A 23,506-nucleotide genomic window follows, 5' to 3' on the forward strand; every position below is an offset into this window, starting at 1 on the left:
TAAAAATTATTTTCCTGCATAGCAGTAAGCCCTTATATTCTTAAGCTGCCTCAGTCTTTAAAAATAATAACAATAATAATAACAATAATAATTTTAAAACCCTAGTACAATTTCTGGTAGTTGTGTCAACTTAATTTATCTCATGTCTGCAAAAACAAGCCTGCCTCTAGCCATTTCTATTTTTTTAAAAATATTACATAGTATTTATTTTTATTAATTTTTTTGGAGTATGGTTGCTTTACAATGTTGTGTTAGCTTCCACTGCACAGCAAAATGAGTACACATACGGATATCCCCTCCCTTTTGGACTTCTCTCCCATTTGGGTTACTACAGTGTATTAGGTAGAGTTCCCTGTGCTATAAAGTATGTTCCCATCAGTAGTCTTTTTTTTTTTTTTTTTTTTTTTTTTTGCGGTACGCGGGCCTCTCACTGTTGTGGCCTCTGCCGTTGCAGAGCACAGGCTCCGGATGCGCAGGCTCAGTGGCCATGGCTCACGGTCCTAGCCGCTCCGCGGCATGTGGGATCTTCCCGGAGCTGGGCACGAACCCGTGTCCCCTGCATCGCCAGGCGGACTCTCAACCACTGCGCCACCAGGGAAGCCCAGTTGTCTATTTTATACATAGTGTCAATAAATTATACGTGTCAATCCCAATCTCCCAATTCCTCCCTCCCCACTCCTTTCCCCCTTGGTATCCATACATTTGTTCTCTACGTCTATGTCTCTATTTTTGCTTTGCAAATAAGATCATCTATACCAGTGGTCCCCAAACTTTTTGGCACCAGGGACCGGTTTCATGGAAGACAATTTTTCCACGGCTTGCCCACCTCTCACCTCCTGCTGTGTGGCCTGATTCCTAACAGGCTGAGGACCGGTACCTGTCTGTGGCCCGGGCGTTGGGGACCCCTGATCTATACCATTTTTCTAGATTCCCCATATATGCGTTATTATACAATATTTGCTTTTCTCTTCCTGACTTACTTCACTCTGAATGACACTCTCTGGGTCCATCCACGTCTCTACAAATGATCCAATTCCGTTCCTTTTTATGGCTGAGTAATATTCCATTGTATATATGTACCACATCTTCTATAGCCATTCCTCTGTTGATGGATATTTAGGTTGCTTCCATGTCCTGGCTATTGTAAATAGTGCTGCTATGAACATTGGGGTGCATGTGTTTTTTTGAATTATGGTTTTCTCTGGGTATATGCCCAGTAGTGAGGTTACTGGGTCATATGGTAATTCTACTTTTAGTTTTTTAAGGAACCTCCATACTGTTCTCCATAGTGGCTGTATCAATTTACATTCCCACCAACAGTGTAGGAGGGTTCCCTTTTCTCCACACCCTCTCCAGCATTTGTTTATAGATTTTTTGATGATGGCCATTCTGACCGGTGTGAGGTGATACCTCATTGTAGCTTTGATTTGCATTTCTCTAATAATTAGTGATGTTGAGCAGCTTTTCATGTGCCTTTTGGCCATCTGTATGTCTTCTTTGGAGAATTGTCTATTTAGGTCTTCTGCCCATTTTTTGATTGGGTTGTTTGTTTTTTTGATATTGAGCTATATGAGCTGCTTGTAAAGCAGTTCCTTAACACTCAGTGTGGAACCTTGTTTATTCTTCAGTAGCTATTTGGTGTCGGTTAGGGGAAATCCATTAATATTCTCATGATACACTGATACTGATTTTAGATAGATTAGAAGGTGAAATGAGAAAGATCAAACTAAAGAAAAAAGGGAGAAAGAAAAAGAAGTAGCTCCCCTCTGTGGGAAGAAATTTCCAAGCAATGGAATCACAAACTCAAACAATTGATCGCATAAAAATTTTAAATATTTTCACATTTAAAAAAAATTTATTGATTTTATTTATTTATTTTTGGCTGCGTTGGGTCTTTGTTGCTGTGCGTGGGCTTTCTCTAGTTGCAGCGAGCAGCGGCTACTCTTCATTGAGGTGCGCGGGCTTCTCATTACGATGGCTTCTCATTGAGGAGCACAGGCTCTAGGCGTGCGTGCTTCAGTAATTGTGGCACTCAGCCTTCAGTAGTTGTGGCTTGCGGGCTCTAGAGTGGAGGCTCAGTAGTTGTGGTGTATGGGCTTAGTTGCTCTGCAGCATGTGGGATCTTCCCGGACCAAGGCTCGAACCCATGTCCCCTGCATTGGCAGGCGGATTCTTAACCAGTGCGCCACCAGGGAAGCCCTATTTTCACATTTAAAATCAAATGATTGTAAGAAAAATTGGCAAAGTAGTTGAAAATGTGATATGGTTAACATCTCAAATATAAATAGCACTGACAGCTCTAGATAAGTGGATATGAGCAGGTAATTTACAACAGAAATAAAATAACTAATAAGATTTGAAAACCTACCCAGACTAAGGACATAATTAAAAATTATAAGATTATCAGACATGCAAAGATTCATGAGCAAAAATGTCTATCAATAATAGGATAGCTAGTAAGTATGTTAACCTCCATACCTTCAACTACTATGCAACTTCTAGAAATTATGTACTGTATATGAAGAATTTTTAATAAAAGAAAATGCTTATAAAAACAGAGGATACATTATACATAGTCTTATCAAACTTGAAAATGCATAAAATTAGAGAAACACACCAAAATGTTAATAGTGATTATCTCTAGTGGCATTATGCATGATTTTCATTCTCATAGGCTTAAAATTTTTTTTCTTCAATAAGCATTAGTTTATTTAAAATTCAGAAAACAGAAATGTGCTAAAGAAGTCACAAAACGATATAAAAGAACAAATATGACCGCTTTCCAAGCATAACATATCCCCTTTCCCTAATAGAAAGATAGTAAATATGATTTCTACTACCTCCTTTAAAGTTTTTTATATGTCTACATTGCAAATATACTACCACATTGATTCACTAAATGCAGCAATCTAATGAGTACAGAAAAAAATAAAGTATATAAAATCTCTGAGGCTAAAAGGTAGACTAATGACTTTTCCTTAAACTTTCAACGAAGTACTGCATTTAATCATCTCACTCCTTTGTACTGTATTTTCTTTTCCACCAAATCTAAATTCATTTTTAGATTATTGGGTAACCTGTTTAAATAAATAAATATATTAAGCTTCAAATCACATTTGGGATAATGAAATTTATCTTTTTACATGGTCCTAAGATTTGCACCTATATTATACACTATACTGATATTTGGAGCATCAAGGGTCTCAAAATTATGATGGGCATTAAATATTAGGGACTACTTTCCTGAGAACCAGTAACACTTCCCCTAGTAAAGGTGGGTGAGGAGGGTCATTTTTTAGGGTGTAGGATGTAAGGTCATTTTGGTCGTCAGGCATTTGGTATCAGAACTTGATGATAATCACGAAGATCAAGATAGTGAAAATAATACACAGTAGCAGCTAACATTTGGGCATTTACTATTCCCTAGTCTCTATGCTAGACGCTTTACCTGTGTATTTCAATCAATTTAATCCTTTAACGCTCCCCATTAAAAGAGAGATATTATCCCAATGGGCCATTTCTAGGAAATGCGTGACAATATCTTTTTCATCATATCCGTTCTTTTATCTTGAGTCCTGAATATCTGGGATAACGGGGGTCTTCGGATTTGGTAGATTAACAGTAACTAGCTTCGCCTCTGGGAACATCTTAGAACAACGATCATACAACGTACCTAATAGTGACAAACACTTCCATCCTTTTACTGAGCCTCAAGCACACAGCACTGAGAGACTGTTCAGCGTGAGGCGCGACTTTCTGAAGACAGGCTGCCCAAGGCTCCGCCCACGGGCTCCAGCCACGCCCCCGGAGCAGGTAGGCACCGCCTGCTTCAGCCACCGGCAGAAGTAACTTTGCGCTTGCCTCTCGCGGGACCTAGGGTTTTTGGCGAGATTTCGATAACTCAGGCAAAGCAGAATCTCGCGAGAAGTTGAACCGGAAAACTGAGGGACGGGAGAGAATTCCGGCGAAACTCGGGAGACAGGCGGAGCTCTTGGTTCCCTGCAAGCTTAAAGTGCCCGGTGGTCTTGACTTCTTGTTTGATCTCTACTGACGGAGTGATGTTGACCCGGGTGAGGGCTGGGATCCAGCCGGGTGTCTGTGACTGAACCAGAAACTATCGACTGACGGCGTGGCGAGGGAGGGGGCTGGGATGTGGATGTGATCTCTGGGTTTCTCTGGCTTCATTCCAAAGGTCTAGAATAATGCCGAGTGTTTTGACGCTCGTTCGTGAGCGTTCTCTGTCGTTTTCTCCCAAGACTCACATCCGCCTCAAATAACCTGTCTGCAGTCCCGCCTGCAGACTTTAATATCCACTCCTTTCAGCTTTGAGCACAATGCAAGCTCTTGGAGGGCTGAGACTCTGTACTGTCCTGGGAGCTTAAAGGATATCTGTTACATAGGTAAACTTTTCTTGGATTAGTAAATGAAATAGAACTGCAAGGACGTTTCCACAGGAAACTAGAGTGACTTTTCTTCTAAATACATTTTATTTTGGAATAATTTTACATTTCCAAAAAAATTGCAAAGATAATAAAGACTTCCTGTGCCCATTTCACCCAGTTCCCCTAATGTTAACATATAGAGTGGCTTATTTAAATTAATTTTGTTCCTTTGACACACATTCTTGTGTTAACACCGCAATTCTGCTTTACCCTTTGCTTTACATTTGCGCAATAATCATTTGGAGAAACCTTTTTTTCATAAGTAGATAATCAATACAGTTTTGTTATGTGTGAGGTACAACTCCTGTTGTAAGAACTAGTAATTATCAGGGGGAAAAAAGTGTTGTTATCTTAAGAAAAAAGACTGTACTGATAATGTTGAAGTTCAGTAAATTGGTAACATCAGAGTGTGTCAGCAACCTTTTCTTATCATCATAGCTGAAAGCAAAATCAGAGAGGAAGGTTGCAAAACAGATTTGCAAAGTTGTATTGGATCATTTTGAAAAGGAATATTCCAGAGAACTTGGAGATGCCTGGCATACAGTAAGGTTAGTATAATTCATCTCTTGATGCTTTATGATAGAACAAGAAATAAACCCATCTGGGGGAGGGGTGCTGTGAAGATAAAAGATAAAGGAATCTAAACCTGGTTTCCATTTCCTGCTGAGGCTTCAGAAGGGAGAAGGAGGAAGAAATAGATTGGCTCATGGGAAAATGGAAAGGGTAGAAAGAAAACTTTGTAGTGATAATTTTGTTATAAGCAAAAGTTGGTATGCCCTTGCCTTAAGAAATTGCTTTGATCTTTGAAACAGGACTGCCCACCAGTTTGACAAAATTAATTATACTGTAACAGAAAAATCTGAAAGAAAAATTTTGAGGATATTTAACTAGTTTCTGGAATTCAGGAGATAATGCAACAAGTCTTTAAAGCCAACCCTGCTTTATCTCAGCTGAAGTCACTTTATTTGGTAATCACATTTCTTCCCCATATCTATAGCTGGCTGTGTTTTGAACACACATGCCTGTGCACACACACACACACGCACACACACACACAAATGAGTTAAATGTATTATAGAAAACAGAAATGAGAAATATTTAATGCCTAGATGTGAGAGAAGTTCTATTTGTATGTTTAGTGAGTTTTGTGTTTGGTCAGTATGTTGCTCTATGGGTTCTTTACACTGAATGCCTGATACAGTATACCATACACTGTGAAATACAAAGAGCAAAGAGCAAGACAGTCCCCAGGACCAGTTTTCAGACAGTCTGTTCATGGAGGAGGAGGCGCATGATTAAAACTATATAAACTGCTAATTCCATAAATATCCCAATAGAAATAGGCAGGAGTACCTAGTCTTACCTAACAAAGCCTGATGGTGCCAGCAGAGACCTGAGGAGAAACCAGGTCTTGGTGATTTAATAAAGTATGAAGTGGTTCTGAAATAATTTTAGACAAACTGTTTTAGAAACTTGTAAATACTGTAACGTGAAAATGTAGTTTATAGTTGTAGTTTTATTTAAAAACTAGATTTTTAAATGGGTGTCTTCTTTCACAGAGAAGAAAGGAATGAATAGTGAAGCGTGTAATTAATTCATGAGGTTTTCAGTATGCAGAGTTACTCAGATAGAATAGCCAAATAACCAAACACCTATGGAATGCTTATTATGTGCCAGGCAATACTGACTTTTTTTGACCCTTAGAACAAACCTCTGAAGTTTGTTTCCCACTTCTCACCTGAGGGAACTGCACAGACTTTAAGTAATTTGCCCAAGTTCACTCAGCTAGTAAGTGGCAGAACTGGGATTTGTGCCCAGGCTCTCTCGTTCATGAACTCCCACGGCTAACCCCTATTCTATATGCCTCTCATACCTGGGATGTAATTAGGCATAAATGGATGATTTAAAAAAAAAAATTTCAAGAGGTCTATTGTCTCAGACTTTATCTGGCTGCTCAGACCCTGTAATGAGTTATTTTTCTATTTAGTGTGCTCAGACAGATTTATAAATTATTATTTAACCCTAAACAAAATGAGCAGTCTATTTAATTAGCCATGCCTTCTGCTTCATCTACCTTTTTGTTGGGTTTTCATGGTACTTTAAGTTTTGCATAAACGTGCTAAATTTGCCATAGGCAGAATAAAGCCTTTCTCAGCTTAGCAAGTAGTCTGAGCATGGAGGATGGCATGGAGAAATAAGAACAGAAGTACTTTTGTTTTTTAACTATTTATTTGCAAGACGTAGTCTTGTGCTTGCAGAGTCTATGTACTTCCAGGGAAAGGTGAGTGCATTTTTGTGCTATCTAGAAAGCTAATAATTTACTCAGTAGTTTTAGTTTTCTGTAGTAGTGGGGTAGGTTTAGTGTTTATTTTAATTTTATCGTTTTGTAAAAACTTCTTGCCATCACACTCTTAGCAGCCCTTTGAAGTTGGGAGTTTACCCGGATTCAATTTTTGTCCTACTTGTTACCTACATGTTCTCCTTAAGGTGAGCCCATTCATGGCATGACTCTAAACTTCCCTCAGTGTGCTGTCATCTCAGGTGATGCAGCCCTTGCCAAGCTTAAGTGTTTTCTGATAACTTTACTTAGTTTCATACCAGGCAAACTCAAAAGCAGATTATTATTTTCCCTTACCAAACCTATGTTGCCATTTGCTGCTTGCATATTCTATCTCAGTTGAAGGCATCACTATCAATCAGTTTCCTTTTTCCTCCTCCACACTTTTACTACCTTTTAGTGAAGAATGAACCTTATTCAGAGATAGGTCTGACATTTGCCCTCAGCTCCTTGGAGGTGATCTCTAAGCCGTTGGAATGCTCTGCCTAAAAGCCTGGGAGCTTGGGCAACGTGATGTGAGGTGGGGGCTCTGGGCCACCGTATCAGCTAGGGCTCCTGCTTCCAACCTCCGGAGGGGCTGGAGACTGAAGGTCAACTGAGTGGGTAGTCAGTCATGTTTGTGTTACTGAGCCCCAGTAAAATCTAGGCACCAGGACTCCCTGGTTGGCAGTACTCCTGTGCATATTGTCACACATCGTTACGCGGAAAGGTTATCCTTGTCCGTGATTCCACTGAAGAGGACAACTGGAAGCTTCATGCTTTGAACTGTCCTACACTCTGCATCCTGCATCTCTTACCTTGCGTGATTTTAACTGTAATAAGCTGTAACCATAACCATGAGTGTAACAGTGAGTTATAGCTTATAATATAGCTAATAAAATCGCTTTTAGCTAATAATCAACCTGAGAGTGGTCTTGGGGAACCCAAACTTAAGAGTTGGTGTCAGAAGTAAGGGTGGTCTTGGGGTCTCCCTAACTCTGTACTGCCACCACACACCACTACCCTGCCCCCGTCAAAATCTAAATGCCCACCAAGTGCTTTTGCTTTTACCTGAGAAGTTTCTTAATTTGGATCTCCTTTTTATCATCACTGTTACTATTTAGTCAGGCCTTCATTGTTTCTTACCTGACATTGCAACAGCCCTTTTCCATAGTCTCTCCCCTTTAGTATTTGTTTGTTTGCTTAGTTTAGCATCCACTTCTATGACACTATATGCCAGACAGCGTTCTAATCACTTTACAGATGGTAACATAATCCTGTACAACCCTTCGAGGTAGTTACTATTATTTCCATTTTATAGATAGGAAAGCTGAGGCATGCAGAGGTTAAGTAACTTGCCCAGTGATACGCAGCTCACATTTGGAAAAGCCCTGGGAGTTTCTCTCACACACTCTGTCATGCTGCTTCTCAACGCTGCCGTATTGCAGCGTGTCACTCCTGGGATACTAGCCTCCTCTGCTCCCCCACTGTCTGCAGTATTATATTTGGACTAAATGTCTTATCATGACTAAACAGGCTCCGTCGTCTTTTCGGGCCAGGAATGACGCTCTCCTTTTTCCCTCTGTACAGTGGTTAAAGTGGGAGTTCAGATCCCACCTGTGCATCTTGTAGCTTGTGACCTAGGAGAATTCTTTAACATGTCTGTGCCTCACTACCCTTGTCTGTAAAGTGGGAAAAATAGTATCTATTTCATATAATTATTTGGAAAGAGAAAATGAATTTACATATAAAAACGAAGTGTTAGAATATTGTAAGCCCTCAGTACATCTGAGAATTATTTTTATTACTATTACTGTTATTCTTCATCAAGCTGTCCCATACGCGCTTGGCAAAATTAGTTCTGCCCTTTGTGTTTCCATTGCATTTTGATGATACAGCTGTTGTAATTTGTTCAAGGTTTTATTGTCATAATTTACTGACTTGTCTCTTCCCTGACAAGGGAGGGTCTTGAAGAACCAGTATCTTAAGACTTGTGCAAGTGGTCTACGTATGTATTCACAACTTAGGCAGTGTTTATATACCAGGCATTGTGCTAAGCATTGGGAATACAAAGAGGATTATATATAGTCTGCCCTCAAATATATACGAGGGGAGGATTAATTGTAAATCTTTATGAACTTTGGAAATTTTGTGTGCACTTTGTGGAAGGCAAAAAAAAAAGCCATAGTTAAGTCTGGCCTGTCTGTAAATATATATATATATATATATATATATATATATATATATTTTAACATTCTCTTCATTAACCCAGAAGTCACATATAGCAGTAAAAAATATTATATAACCAGATTGCATTACCAGAATGAAGGGGGGGTGGGGGTGGAGTGGGGTGGTTGAGGAAAACAGAAATGAACTAGTATCTAGATTTCTATTTTGACCCTTATTTGGCTTTACACACATTTTCAACCTTAATCTGTGCACACCTTGTGTAGTAGTAACTTTTAGCCCCTTTTAGAGTCAGAGATTAGAAAAATTTGCGGGTGTCTCAGTTTATGGCCAGTCCAAGCCTGTGCCTTGAAAGTCTGTGCCTTTTCCTCTACCAAGTGTGCTGCTGTGAAGGGTCTGGAGTCCCAGTCTTGGGAGTGTATGCACATGTCTCCTGATATAGGGACATAAGGGACTCCTTGTGTGCAGTCTTTTCAGCCTTTTGTTGTCTCCACCAAACACAAACCTCCATTCAGGACTTCCAATCTGAGGTACTGTGGCTAACAAATACAGACATAGATTGCCCTTCCATGAGAAACAAGGAGGAAACAATGTCAAGAAGAGTAGGAGGCAATCAGCTCATTATTAGACACTCTGAAGAATAGAAATAAAATGGCATGAAAACATACCTTGATGCACTTCCGTGAGTTGGTTTACTCTTGATTTCTAAACCAGACTTTTAAAATGATTGAATGAGCGCCCTCTAGTGGGTAATAATAGCAATAAAACAAGAGGGATTTCTGTATTTTAACCATGAATGTTTAGTGGGTTCTGTAATCTGTGCATTTATACAGAACTAAGCAGTTGTGCTTAGTGACGTGTAGATAAGATAATATTTTATCCTCATCATTAGTTAGGAAGGTAGAATGGAGTATAGAATAGTAAGAGAAAAGAAAATCACAGCAAAGTTGAAAATCATGTTATCATATAACAAACATTGTCCAAATAATATATTATGCAATTTTCAAGGGATATGTGAGCACAGGCATGTTATAGCAATCAAATTCCAGATCCTCGGCATTCATGTATGCTTTTTCAGGAGATTACTCCGCTCCCCTGTTGCTTGAGGGGGTACTTATTCCCCTTTACTAACCTGCCCTTCTACATTGTCTTTGTCCCACTTTACAAGAAGGGTCACACTTTCACCATCCTGACTCTTCCACACTGCATTCCTCCAGGGTGTCAGAACTCCCCCTGCCAGAGACTATTGGACTATAATTGTAAATGACTAAGGACTACCAAATTCTTTGACAGGTCAGATGGTCTCCAAGTTTTGCTTTCAGCATAAGTAAAGGACCTCCAATTGATTTGTCAGCCAACAGATTATTTAAAATATTTTTGAAGATATGTCATTTAGTGTTTTGAGATCATAACTCAGAATTATAACAAAATGGAGACATTGTTTTAACAAAATATATTTAATTCTCACCTACTTATTTAAGTGAAGGTTTTTCTCACCCCTTCTAGAAACTCAAAATAGGAATTGATGTTGAACCCTGATCATTATAGCACTAGGTAGTATTCATTGCTGGATGTATGAGGGAGAAAAAGCTCATTTCATTAAGAGATTCATTTCCTATGGGGTTTCCCTGGTGGTGCAGTGGTTGAGAGTCCACCTGCTGATGCAGGGGACACGGGTTCGTGCCCCAGTCTGGGAATATCCCACATGCCGTGGAGCGGCTGCGCCCGTGAGCCATGGCCGCTGAGCCTGCGCGTCCAGAGCCTGTTGCTCCGCAACGGGAGAGGCCACAACAGTGAGAGGCCCGCGTACCGCAAAAAAAAAAAAAAAAAAAAAAATTTCCTATGAATTTTTATGTTTAATTATCAAATTATTTATAGATTATCAAATCTATAAGTTATTTTGATCAATTTTGTACTAGTAATTTTATTGGTGACTAATGCAGAAGTTACCATAAAACACAGAGCTTTAAGGCTACAGTGAAAACAAATTTAGTATATACACGTGTGTGTGTGTGTGTGTGTGTGTGTGTGTGTGTGTGTGTGTGAGAGAGAGAGAGAGAGAGAGAGAGAGAGAGAAATATGATAGGGTAATAAAGATTAAAAGCACAAAAATGTATTAGGATAAAGTTATATGGGGAAATAAAATGTAAATAAAAGGGAAAGGAACAGTGTAAAATTTCCACCTGTTCAAGAAGAGTCAGTCCATGAATTTTTAAATGGACAGTGCTGGGTTTCAAAATCACTCTGGTATTTAGGTTCCACTGGATAGATTTTAAAAAGTAGTATAATTTGTCTTTTAAAATGTCAATTTTTACAATATGCTGGAAATTATATCCTTAAACATATGGTGAAGATTTTGATGGCAACTTAAAATGTTCCAGAGGGTACATAGTTGTTTTCAAAATGGTATCAGTGGAAGTATTAGCAAAATATTTGCAGGTCACTGATCTTCTAGGTCCCCGTTCTGCTGACTGATGGTGTGCTTGCACTTCTGGCCTTGAAGTTTATTAAGTGACGCAGCTTCAGACTCCTCCTCATGAATCTTGAGAGGAGACCTGGAGTGTGGCGCCTGGCCAGTGTCTTCTTGAGTCTTCTAATATGTGCTCCCTCCACTGTCTGCTGGGCTACTTGCCCATCCATCAGAGCTTTTGAAGTGAGTAGCCACCAGCATCAGGGCATCCCACCAATGCAGGCGCTGGAGGGTGTGTGTGTGTGTGTTGGGGGAAGACGAGGTTACTGGCAGGTGGGTGCTGAGACCCACGTTAATACACAGCTTTGCTTTCTCCGGGCTGGAAAGTACCAGCCCGAGCAGCCTTAGCAGTCACTTCATTGCATTGATCCCATTGCAGCTCGTTCCCAAGGGCTGCGTATGTCAACCTTCAGAAAGAATGGGGCCACTGGCACTAGGTGAGGGTTGGAGTAGAAATTCTCTTCTCCTTCCTGTCATATACCACTTGTGCTACAGTACCAGGGCCTCACACTCCTATTAGGCTTTAAAGCCAGCGGATTTTGAATCAGGGACTTCTCTTTAAACAGTGATGTGACCTTGGGTAAGTTGCCAAATCTCTGAAAGCCTCAGTTAGCTTGACCTCTAAAATGAGCATAATAGCTGCCCCTCACGGTTGTTGTGATGGTGAAATGAGGTAAGCATGCAAAAAGCACATAGTAAGCATCTGATCAGTAATTTTTATTATTATTGATATTATCAGGGTGAGATGGAGTGGGTGGATTGGGTGGTAGATAGAGAGGCTTCCCTGGGGAGATAAAGCCTAAACTGCCCCATGAATAGCAAGTAGGAGAGTTAAGTCTGGCTGAAGGGGGTGAGAGAGGAAAGGTCATTCTAGGCAGAGGGAACAGTCTATGCTGAGACTGTTAAAGGCTAAAGAAAACTTGCTCCAGGAAATTCAGGTAGTTCAGTAGGCTGGGTGTAGGTGAAGAGGGATCAGAAAATTTATTTGTTCTGAGCAAGGGCTTATTTTATCTAGTTGTTGAAGAATGAGATAGAATAATTTCTGAAGATTCCTGCCTCACTCTGCCATAAGTACATGTTTTTAAATCTAACAAGGCTCCCCCCCCCAGAGTCTTTCAATGACTTCTCATTTATAAGAATTTTAAATTTATAAGGTAATATTTTAAAACTTTATCATCTTATACTTGACCCATATAACCTTCTGCCACATTAGACTACTTTTAATTCCCCAGATGCACTGTCCGTCATACCTTTGTGCCTGTACACGTGCTATGGCCGCTATGGCCTTTGCCCTGGAATTTGTATTTTCATTTCATCCTGTGGCTAATTCCTCCTCATCCTTCAAGATTTAACATATTGGATAATGTACAATAATCAGTAGTATTCCTAAACTAACAATCCTTTTATACAGTAAGGTCAAGTGAAATATGCAAGATTAATAATCTTTACTAAGGGATCTGAAAGGAAATGTGAATAAATGGAGAAACATATTGTGGTGAAAGTTGGAAAGAGTGACTACAATAAAATGTTAATTCTCCCCAAATTTAGTGCATTTAATATAATCCTAGTCAAAGTTATTATCTATCTACTTATCTATACAAATATTTTATAAAATATTTTTAATTGACCAATTGATTCTCATGTTCATCTGAAACAATAAACATTCTAAGATAGCTTTGGAAGTTGTGAAGAAAAAAAGAAAAAAGGATGGAGATTTGCCCTGCCAGATATTAACCAATTGAAAGTATATAAAGCCAATTGAAAGTGTCTAGCCCTTGTTAGCTAAGGGATGGACACATGATTTAAAGCCAAGCCACTTTAGTCTGTATTAATAAAATTATGTTTCTGAGCATTATTTCCCTGTTACTACATGACTCAAAACTCTGGATAGATATTCATCCAGTTTGGAGGGTAAGATTAGGATGGACTGACATAAGGTTTACAACCGTGGCGTTCATAGATTTCCTTTTAGGGTCCAGTGTAATGCATTGGTTCCCAAACTGTGGTCCTGGGGATCAGCGCATCGGTATCACCCAAGAACTTGCTAGAAATGCAAATTCTTAGGCTCTACCTCAGACCTACAGAAGCCCCAGGTGGGGCCCAGCCGTCTCTTACAGGCACTTCATGCCCGCTAAAGTTTGTGAAGCATGTTTTTAAAGAGATTGTCATCCTCCGGTATAGCTGAAACACTGGGCTTCTGTGATGCACCATCATAGTAAGAGGCAGTGAAAAGAGCAATTTCACATGTTAGCCTCAACTGAAATTCACATGGCACACATCCAGCCTCGCAGGTGTTACATTTCAATTCAGCCATTCTTCACATAGGCCACACCAGGGTGAGTAGCAGCTGGAATTTACTTAATTGACTGTGGTTAATGAGGCTCCCAAATAACTCAGCTAGAAAGGTCAGCTTGTAAATAAATATTTTCTGCTGTATCATTTGTCAGTTGATGTGAGCTTGTGATTGTCAACAGATCTAACTGTTGGACCAAGTAAAAAATGAGGAAGGTAAGTCTGTTGGAGAGGTGGGGGCAGGGAAAGCCTGCACCGTCAATCCATGAGTGATTTTTAAACCATCCTTGGTTTTGTATCATCTGATTCACTGATTGCCTCATTAACTCTGTTACTGTAGTGTTCACTGTAGTTAGCTTTCCATACTTTTATCCTCATCAGAGGAAAACTTGAACACTCATTCCTTTAAACACCCTTTAATGATAGTACTTTTCCCTTTAATATTAATAGACTCAGGTTTTAAATTTTGTCTCCAAGAAAAACTCTTCCTTGCGCAAAGAGTGATAGACTAAAATCTATTTTGATGGATTTCGAGGTATGTTAAAGACAGGCCATGTTTTTTTGGCAAGATAATCTGCAGGGAGGGACTAGACTGAGGCAAGTGAGGCATTCCTCTTTGGTGCAGAGCCCCTAAAACTTTGTAACCGAGGTAAATACTATTTTAATGACCAAAACTGATACAAAAGAAAAAAACCCACGATGAACAAAATATCAAAGTTTTAAACATAGACAGGAACATAACAGTACTGGGTTGAGCAATATGGGAGCCTGAGGCAAAAGAAAAAGTCTGTAATACTAACTCCTGGCTCTGAAAATCACAGGTAAGTAAAGTGTAAAACTAGGACCACATTCCCTCACTTAGTACTATAAGATTGTATTGCTGTGTATAATATTAATATCCCTCTGTTTTTCTTTTTCTCTCTAGGGATATACTAACATCTCCATCATGTTGGCAATATGCTGTGCTTCTTAACCGATTCAATTATCCTTTTGAACTGGAAAAGGATTTACATTTGAAGGGCTATCACTCACTCTTTCAAGGATCTTTACCCTACTATCCTAAATCAATGAAATGTTACCTTAGCAGAACTCCACACAGAATGCCTTCAGAAAGACACCAAACTGGAAACCTAAAAAAATACTATCTCCTGAATGCTGCCTCTCTTCTCCCAGTACTGGCTCTGGAATTGAGGGATGGGGAAAAGGTTCTGGATCTGTGTGCTGGCCCTGGAGGCAAATCGATAGCTCTGCTACAGTGTGCTTATCCAGGTAATGTACTTTTCTTTTCATAACTGACAACTTTTAAATATCCACATGTTACAAAATACTTTTAAAGTATGCGGGGAGAAATGTAAGACTGAGTTTGCAGACTTTGAAAGCCTAAAATCCAGGATAGTGTGGAAAAGAATGGAAATACTAGCTGAGGAAATAGTGTAAATAACATTTTTTTTCCAGCTACTTAATTGGCAGGTAATTGGGAACAAAACTACAACATTTTGTGAACACAAATCTATCAGATAATGTCATTAGCTGATAAGCTAATGACAAAGATTTTTAAAATTTTATTGTTACTTTTACATTTGAGAGTCTTGTATTGATATCCTTGTCATACTTCTGTGCAACAAAAACATATACATTTAAAACAATATACATTTAAAAACATATACATTTAAAATCAATTTTTGTATCATTGGACCATAAGGTTCTAAGAGAGTTCTGTCCAATAGAAATATAACATGAAGTACATATATAATTGAACATTTTTGAGCAATCTCATTAAAAATAGAAACAAGTGAAATTAATTTTAATAATACATTGTAACCCAATAAGTCCACAGTATTATTTGAACATGTAATCAAAATAAAAATTATTAATGAGATATTTTGTATTCTCATTTTCTTACAAAGTCTTCGAAATTGGTGTGCATTTTACACTTATAGCACATTTCAGTTTGGACTAGCCACGTTGCAAGTGCTCCTAGCCTCATGTGGCAAGTGGATGTAGTATTGGACAGTGCAATTCTAAAGATTTTAAAAGTTATTCTGAAATGACTTATCATTACTATTATTAGTACAAAAATGATGAACTGTATGTAATATGCGTTTTTATATATATTTGTTAAAAGTAATGCATTCATTATATTTTCTTAATGAGACGATGGGACGTTTAAACTATTACTTTAGGTTTCCCTGAATGAAAATTACTTATGGTTAGATAAGACAGGGCTCAGCATCAATTCTGTCTGGTTTTTGTTTGTTTGATGGTTTTGTTTTTATAAGTGCAAATGCTGTTCACATAGATAAAAAGATGGTGGGAACTGTGTTATAGTAATCTCACTAGTTCTTTAAACTCCTGAATTATAACCCTAAATCACATAGATATCTTTCACCAAGCATTATTTTAATCATTTACTATGTGAACGCTCTTTAGGTCTGTTTTTGATTTTGAAGAAGGCAAAGGATTAGAAACCATCTCAATTTAAAAAGGCTGTGTTGCCTAATTAGGAGACGCGTTCACTATCTCAGCCAAAGCAACAGTGTGTTGAACTGCCTTTGTTTGGAGGGCTATGGAGGTTTCTATGCCCTGGAACAACTTGTAATAAGATACGGGATGGGTGGGAAGCTTGCTCCTCATTTGTAAAGTTGGTGAAGGGCCTTTATCCTAGGAGAAGCCCTGACCAGAGGTGTTCTCCTTTTTTAAGAAGTTGATGATCTGAAAATTAATTCTTTTGAAACTATCTAAGCCTGCTTATCCCTTAAACAGTTGTTATGTATCCCCAGGGCATGCATATGCTAGTTTGAGGACTGCCACTTTATATCTTCCTTTGATAGCATTCCTATTGAAATAGATTACAAACATTTTTATGAGAACTGTGAATCCAGTTGTACCAGGCATTGGTACAAATTTATCAGTTAACTGTATATTTAGGTGAAACCATACTGTGTGTTTTCAAATTGTGGTTAAAACTCTATTATTGAAGCTTGCTGTATTGTTTTGTGAGAAATCACAACGAAAGAGATTATTTATTTTGTAAGGTTATTTTATTTTACAATTTGAGCTGAAAGTGAAATTTTATGGAATCATGTTATAAGGATTATTATTACTTTCACTGTGTGTTCTTTGACAGTACTCTTATTTTGTTTGTTGCATCAATTTTGAATATAGAATTTTTAGTATTGTGACGGATGGAAGAGAAATGCCAAATTTGGGTACCATTTTGAAAAGAAGACATTTTAATCCTAGATTATCCTCATTAGTAGGCTATAAATGTTTTACATGTTTATGGTAAGGAAATTCCAGATTAGGAATCCAAAGGCAAACAGACATATTCTAGGAATTTGAAGTGCAGAAGAATCGTCCTGTTCTTACATCAAGGGCAGTGAATTACAGGCAGTGTTCCAAGTAAAGTAGCTTTTCATCTATGAAGGGCTAATGATAATGGTTTACTAAGAAGTACAGATGTCTTCATGCTGATGCTCAAAGCCCAAATTAGGTTAGCTACAGTGCTTGAATTTGGAATGCAGAAGCCATCTAAAAAAAGCTTTTATAAGCAAAGCTTAAAATGATGGCTGCACTAAGTGTGCATTTATCCACTGAATTTCTTTAGATCAGTACTGGCCTTTATTCTGGGCCAGGAGGCTCACAGCTTTGAATGATTAAAAAGCTCGTATTTTAGGATGATTAAAAAAATTAGTCTACTTCTCTTCTGGTCCAGCTGCTCCCACCTGTTAGCACAGTGAGGGATTGTCCACTGTTTTTTGTTCTGCTTTTGTCAGCATAGCCTTCATAATGTCCTGGTGTTGATAGAAAAAGAGAAAACAATTCTAAGTAGGAAAGCATTAACATATTAAGAATGACCCAGCTTGATGGAGTGGCTTCATCAACTTTCTTGCTGAGGGCTGGCATGAAATTCTCTTTTCTGTCAGTAATACTCTTTTTACATCTAGTTAGCCTTTGGTGGTAGAGAAGATTAGAAAGACTTCTTTCTTTACTGAAATTGCTTTTGCCCTCCTTCCTGCTCCCTCATCTCCTAGAACTCCCTGCATTAGGTGCACCTTCTTTTTGGAAATCATACTAGCAATGACCATTTTGGAACATGTAGTAAAAAAATAAAACATAAAGCCAAGACTCCAAAATGCTATTCCTGAAAAACCACAATGACTTCTTCAAGAATTTTTTAAATTCACCCTCTTTTCTACTTAGCTGAAAAAAAAAAGATTTGGTTTATTTTTGACAATTTAAGCATGAAATTCTGTCTCAATGTAGTGTGTCTTAGTATATATATGAATCTTGGATTGTGATGCCTTACATTATATATTTTAAAAAGTTTAACCAATCTAAGCCTATTTCAAATAAAATCTATGTCTAGACCAAACAATAATATAGTATAAAGTTATATTTCGTCTGAGAGTTATTTTTAAATGCTGAATTGAGAATCTTGACTAAAGCTACAATTTAATGAAAAGCTTCCCTGATTTTCAGGTTTAGCAATTTGAATATTCTTTATTATAATGTCATGTTTCACATCAAGTCAGCCACATTTAGTGAACACATACAATGTGCGAGGCATTGGATGGTAGGTGTAGAGCTCTGAAGGATATAGAGATACCTAAGACTTCTGTTTCCTGTGGTATGACAAACTATGTATTTTAGCCAACTCTCCTGCTGAAAATAACTTAAAAATATGGGATATAATATTAAAGAAAAACAAAATCTTTTTAAATGTGTCAATGATCTGCAAATACTCAGTGGCCAAAAATTAAAAGATTGGGAACCTAGGAGGTAAATCGAGCATTGAAGCTGGCTTTTCACTTGAGAGCATTTGCTTCCCCCAAAAAGTTGCACGTTGATTTCTAGTGCTTCATGAACATGTGGGAATAAAAAAGAAGACAGAGCCTGCTCAAATAGAGCATCTACTAGGAGACTAACTTACATAAAGCTGAGACTCCAAAATGCTATTCCCTCCAATAAGGTAAACTAGGAAGAAATTGTCCTTTCCAAGGGACTGAAAGGAAAGCCTGTCTTCAACTTTGGTGGTGGGGGAGGAATGGACATACCCTCTGAAATTTGTAACCACAGCTAAGCCAGTATAGACCATTACAATGAAGTTGCAGAACGTTGGAAATAAAAAACCATCTTAATAGCAGCCAGAGAGGACAAACTATTTACCTTCAAAGGACAACAGTTAGACTGAGGATTGACCTCTGAGTGTAATAATGGAAGCCAGCTTTCGGAGGAATGATGTTTTCAATGTGCTAAGAAAAGATGACTGTCAGTTCAGAAATATGTTCACCAAAATATCCTTGAAGAGCAAAAGTGAAATGGACATTTTGTTAGACCAAGAGAGAACAAGAGTATAAGGTTGTCACCAACAATTCTAGAGGAAGAGGGAAAGCCATACTAGATGGAAGATAGAAGATGCAAAAAGAAATGGAGAACAAAGAAGTTGGGAAATATATGGGGAAAATCTAACAGTCGTTGACTATGGAAGACAATGATAATAACATTTTATGCACTTAAAAAATGTAAGCCCAGGACTTCCCTGGTGGCTCAGTGGTTGAGAGTCTGCCTGCCGATGCAGGGAACACAGGTTCGTGCCCCGGTCCAGGAGGATCCTACATGCCGCGGAGCAGCTGGGCCCGTGAGCCATGGCCGCTGAGCCTGCGCGTCCGGAGCCTGTGCTCCGCAACAGGAGAGGCCACAACAGTGAGAGGCCCACGTACCGAAAAAAAAAAAAAAAAAAAAGTAAGCCCTAATAAATCCCAAATACACAATGTCAGTAGAATCTTATTTAGGAGGAAGTGTTATAAGATTCTTATATCTTTTAGGAAAAATGGTGGCGATTGCCTTAATTTAGATTTTTCTTCTACATATGCATGTTAAAATCTCTAGGGTTACCACTAAAAGAATAGAAGTAGAATGTAAAATATCTAAATCAGAAAAAGAGAGAAATGGAATGAAATTAAGATGTGATTCTTTCCTTTGAGGCTCCTTAGTATTGACAGACAGGGTGGAGACAGGGTATGACTTTGGGGGTTGTCATGGCCCTGGTTTACACACCATCACAGATATGTTTGGCTTCACGTTTCCTGCTACCCTTCACCTTAAGGCTTGAGCCACTTGAATTGTTTCCACACTGGAGAAACCCTAGCAAAGGCTCAGGCCATCCTGCAGTTTTCTGCTGCTATTGCTACTACTGCCACAGATTGGGGATGCCTTTGGATGGGTGCCAACTGACAAGTAGAGGTCGCCACACCTGAGTGCTTGCTGCACCTGGGCTCGGGACTCTCTGGCTTCCTTAGTACTTGCTGGGAGGGGCCAGATAACACAAACCTGAAGTGTGTGGGAGTTATCAATTCTTGGAATGGACTTTAACCAATGAGAGGCTGGATACAGGAAGAAGCCAGTAGATTATTTGTTCTTCGTCTCTACTTCACTAAACGCCAGTTTCTGACAAGGGTCCGTAATTTCAGACTATGGACATATCCTGAGAGACTGAGCGAAGCTGTAGCTAGCTTTATTACAAACCCTCTTATATTTGTGCTCCCTCCTTGCATGATTTACTTCCTTTTTTTCTCTCACTCTTGTGTCCCTGGGACTGTACCCCTTCTATGATGTAAACTTTTGTCTTAGACTGTTTTCTAGCGATTTCAGGCTAAGACAGAGCTTTCAGACACCTATCCATAAGCTGCATTAGTGAATCCTCCAAAAAACCACCCCAAAAAACAGTGTAAACTAAATAAAAAAGAATGTACTACCTGTACAAATGCAGCTTTAAGGTGATTTTCTACTCCTTTCCCCACCAACAAAATTGATGCCATCTCTTGAGCTCCTTCTGTATAGAAATTTGGAGCCCTGGTAGTGGCAAAGGTAAGCAATGCACATGGACTCTGCTATGACATAAAATATATTAAGTACTATAGGAGAGGTAAATAGTATGTTTGACAAATAGACGAGTCAGTCAAGTTTGGTGGAGCACAGAATATTTTGGTGAAATAATTGAGTTAGTGGTTAAAATTGAACAATTCTCTTGAGGTCTCACTATTACAGACATTTAATTAAAGCTAGATGTTTGAACTTTATTTAGTGGATGATGGGAAGCCGTTACAAGTTTTTAACAGTGGAGTGACAACCAGAAAAACAACAATATGTGTGTGTGTGTGTGTGTGTATACACACACACGTATACACAGATACTTTTGAGCAAAGAGTTTACAGAAAGTTTTCCTACTCTGCATTAGAATTTCACCTTCAGTTCTCTTGATTTGTTTCCCTGGTAACCTGACAGAAATTGTCACTTTGTTTCTAGGCTTTTGATAAAAATGACCCTGATGGATAAAATGAATGTGCACTGCGAGAAAGAGTAAATAAACCCTAAAGACCTGATGGGGATGCCATGCTTTGGGCCTGAGTGCAGTGACTCTTGTAAATGGGCATGTCCCTTGTGGGGACCCTGGAAGCTGTGCCTGTGGAGTTGTTAGAAGAGGTATAGGCTCCTGTGGGACGTGAGGCTTTTAAACCAGAACAGCTCCTACACCTGCCCAACATGAGGCTCATCTTCTTGCACCTGAATTACCACCTGTGTGGACCGCCACAAGGCCTCCCAAGAAAAAGCAATGTCTCACCTGCCCTCTTGGCAAAAGACGTAGTTTCTGTCCTGTGTAGGATGATGCCAAATGTGGCCTGTGTGAATGTTTAGTTGAATTAGACCTGAAAATCTAATGGTTGAAAATACCACCTTAAATAAGATTAAAAAAACCTAGAAATTATAAAAATGATATGATTGACTATTAAAAAAATTGTGAAACTTATGTACTTAAAAAGATACTACAAATAAATTCAGAAGACAATTTAGGAAACATTTGCAAATCAGATGGCAGATAAAAGGTTAATATTCAAAATATGAAAGTACATCTTACCTGTTAGTAAGAAAAATATAAATAGTGCAATGGAAAAAAAGGTCAAATGATAAGAATAGGCAGTTGACAGAAAAGCAAAAGCAAATGATGAATAGACAAATGAAAAGAATTGTGTTAGACAGCAAGGATTATACTACAGCATAACAAGCCATATCAGACTAATAATAAAACTTCTGTGAGAGTTTGGTGGTGGGACAGGGTAGTATTTACTAAAACTAAAAATTCCCCTACCCAAACCTATCTATTCCTCTGGTAATATCCCGTTAATAATAAAAGCACATTATGAAAGTACACTTTTATAAAGATGCTTATTGAATAATAATAATGTTATTATTAGTGACAGTAGTAGTGACAGTAGTGTGAATGCCCAACAATTAGCAATGGTTGCATAAAGGAGGACACATTTTTTTTCTATGTACTATTTAGCAGCCTTTAAAAATGATTTATAGGGCTTCCCTGGTGACACAGTGGTTGAGAGTCCGCCTGCTGATGCAGGGGACACGGGTTCGTGCCCCGGTCCGGGAAGATCCCACATGCCGCGGAGCGGCTGGGCCGTGAGCCATGGCCGCTGAGCCTGCGCGTCCGGAGCCTGTGCTTCGCAACGGGAGAGGCCACAACAGTGAGAGGCCCGCGTACAGCAAAAAAAAAAACCAAATGATTTATATATCTACTGATTGACTTGGTGGTATTGCCTTTGAAATATTGGTATATATGGAGAGTAATGGGACAGAGAAGTGTGTAAATATAATCCTGGGTATGTAGACAGTTATATAAGCATATGTATATGGGGTAGTTGGGCAGTTGGTGGAGGGGGTAGATGAAGAGTAATGTGAAAAAAAGACACTACAAAAATATATAATTCCATTTATATAAGTTTTATATGTGCATATAGGCATAAAGAAATATGGTATGATTATTTATCAAAATGTTAGATGGTGCTTATCTGAAGACAATGGGTTTTAGGTAATTTTTGATGTTCTTCATATTTTTATGCATTTAAAAATATGCTTGTCTTTAAATATATATTATAGGAAATTTATGTCACTACATAATAAATATATATAAATATTTATAAATATATATTTAAATAAAGGAAGAACAAAACAACTATTTTATTAGGGAGAGAACCATTTGCTAAATGCCTTCTATTACTGAGAAGCAGCATGGCATGGTGCTTAAAAGTAAGTAGGGCTCTGGAACCAAGTGTCTTGGTTTCCTGCTCTGTGAACCTGGGCAAATTACTTAACCTCTCTTGGCCTCAGTTTCCTTGTCAGTAAAACAGAAACCATAACAAAATTATCTCATAGGTTTGTGAGGATTAAATGTGTTACTACATGTAAAGTCTTAGAACAGTGCTTAGCCTTTAATAGGGACTCAAGAATTGTTAGTAATTATTATAAACATTTGTTGTTACTACTTTTGCAGTCCTATGCTAGATATGTTACTAAAATATCACAATTACTTTTTAAATTCCAGTTTCATTGAGATGTAATTGACATACAGTACTGTATAAGTTTAGGGTGTAGCATTTAATCTTAACAACCACTTTGTAAGGTAGAGGTGGTAAAATTTCTCCTGTGTCCTCTTAGGGCTTCTGGCTGTGACCAACATAAGACAGAGTAACAGGAGTCAAGCATACAGATTTTTTTTCTCTTGGCCTTGACTCTGTGTTTCTGGTGATAAGAATGTTTCTTTCCTCCTGGTATAGGGAGGGTATATTTCACATGGGAGTACACCTCCTGCTTTCAGGAAGAAAAAGAAAGGTCAAAATACCCTTCGTGCATCAGCTGTTATTCAAGTGCCTTTAACTCAAAATAATCAATATGTCAAAGCAGCATATTTTGAAGTGGTGTGTTCTGAACCCCTTCACTAGGGACAGT

General features: G+C 38.5%; 1 protein-coding gene across 3 annotated transcripts in view; it reads left to right on the plus strand.

Moving 5' to 3' along the window:
- Nucleotides 1-3,941: 3,941 nt before the first annotated feature.
- The window catches only part of NSUN3 (NOP2/Sun RNA methyltransferase 3), a 54,132-nt gene continuing 34,567 nt past the window's right edge, over nucleotides 3,942-23,506 (plus strand). For all 3 annotated transcript variants that reach the window (XM_060010500.2, XM_060010499.1, XM_060010501.2), the window contains exons 1-3: nucleotides 3,942-4,070; nucleotides 4,881-4,990; nucleotides 14,634-14,977. In XM_060010500.2, coding sequence (XP_059866483.1) covers nucleotides 4,059-4,070; nucleotides 4,881-4,990; nucleotides 14,634-14,977 — 466 coding nt within the window. In that variant the 5' untranslated portion in view covers nucleotides 3,942-4,058. The remainder of the gene's footprint in view (nucleotides 4,071-4,880; nucleotides 4,991-14,633; nucleotides 14,978-23,506) is intronic.

Source organism: Delphinus delphis, chromosome 4 (genome assembly GCF_949987515.2).
Source record: "Delphinus delphis chromosome 4, mDelDel1.2, whole genome shotgun sequence".
NCBI classification, from domain to species: Eukaryota; Metazoa; Chordata; class Mammalia; order Artiodactyla; family Delphinidae; genus Delphinus; species Delphinus delphis.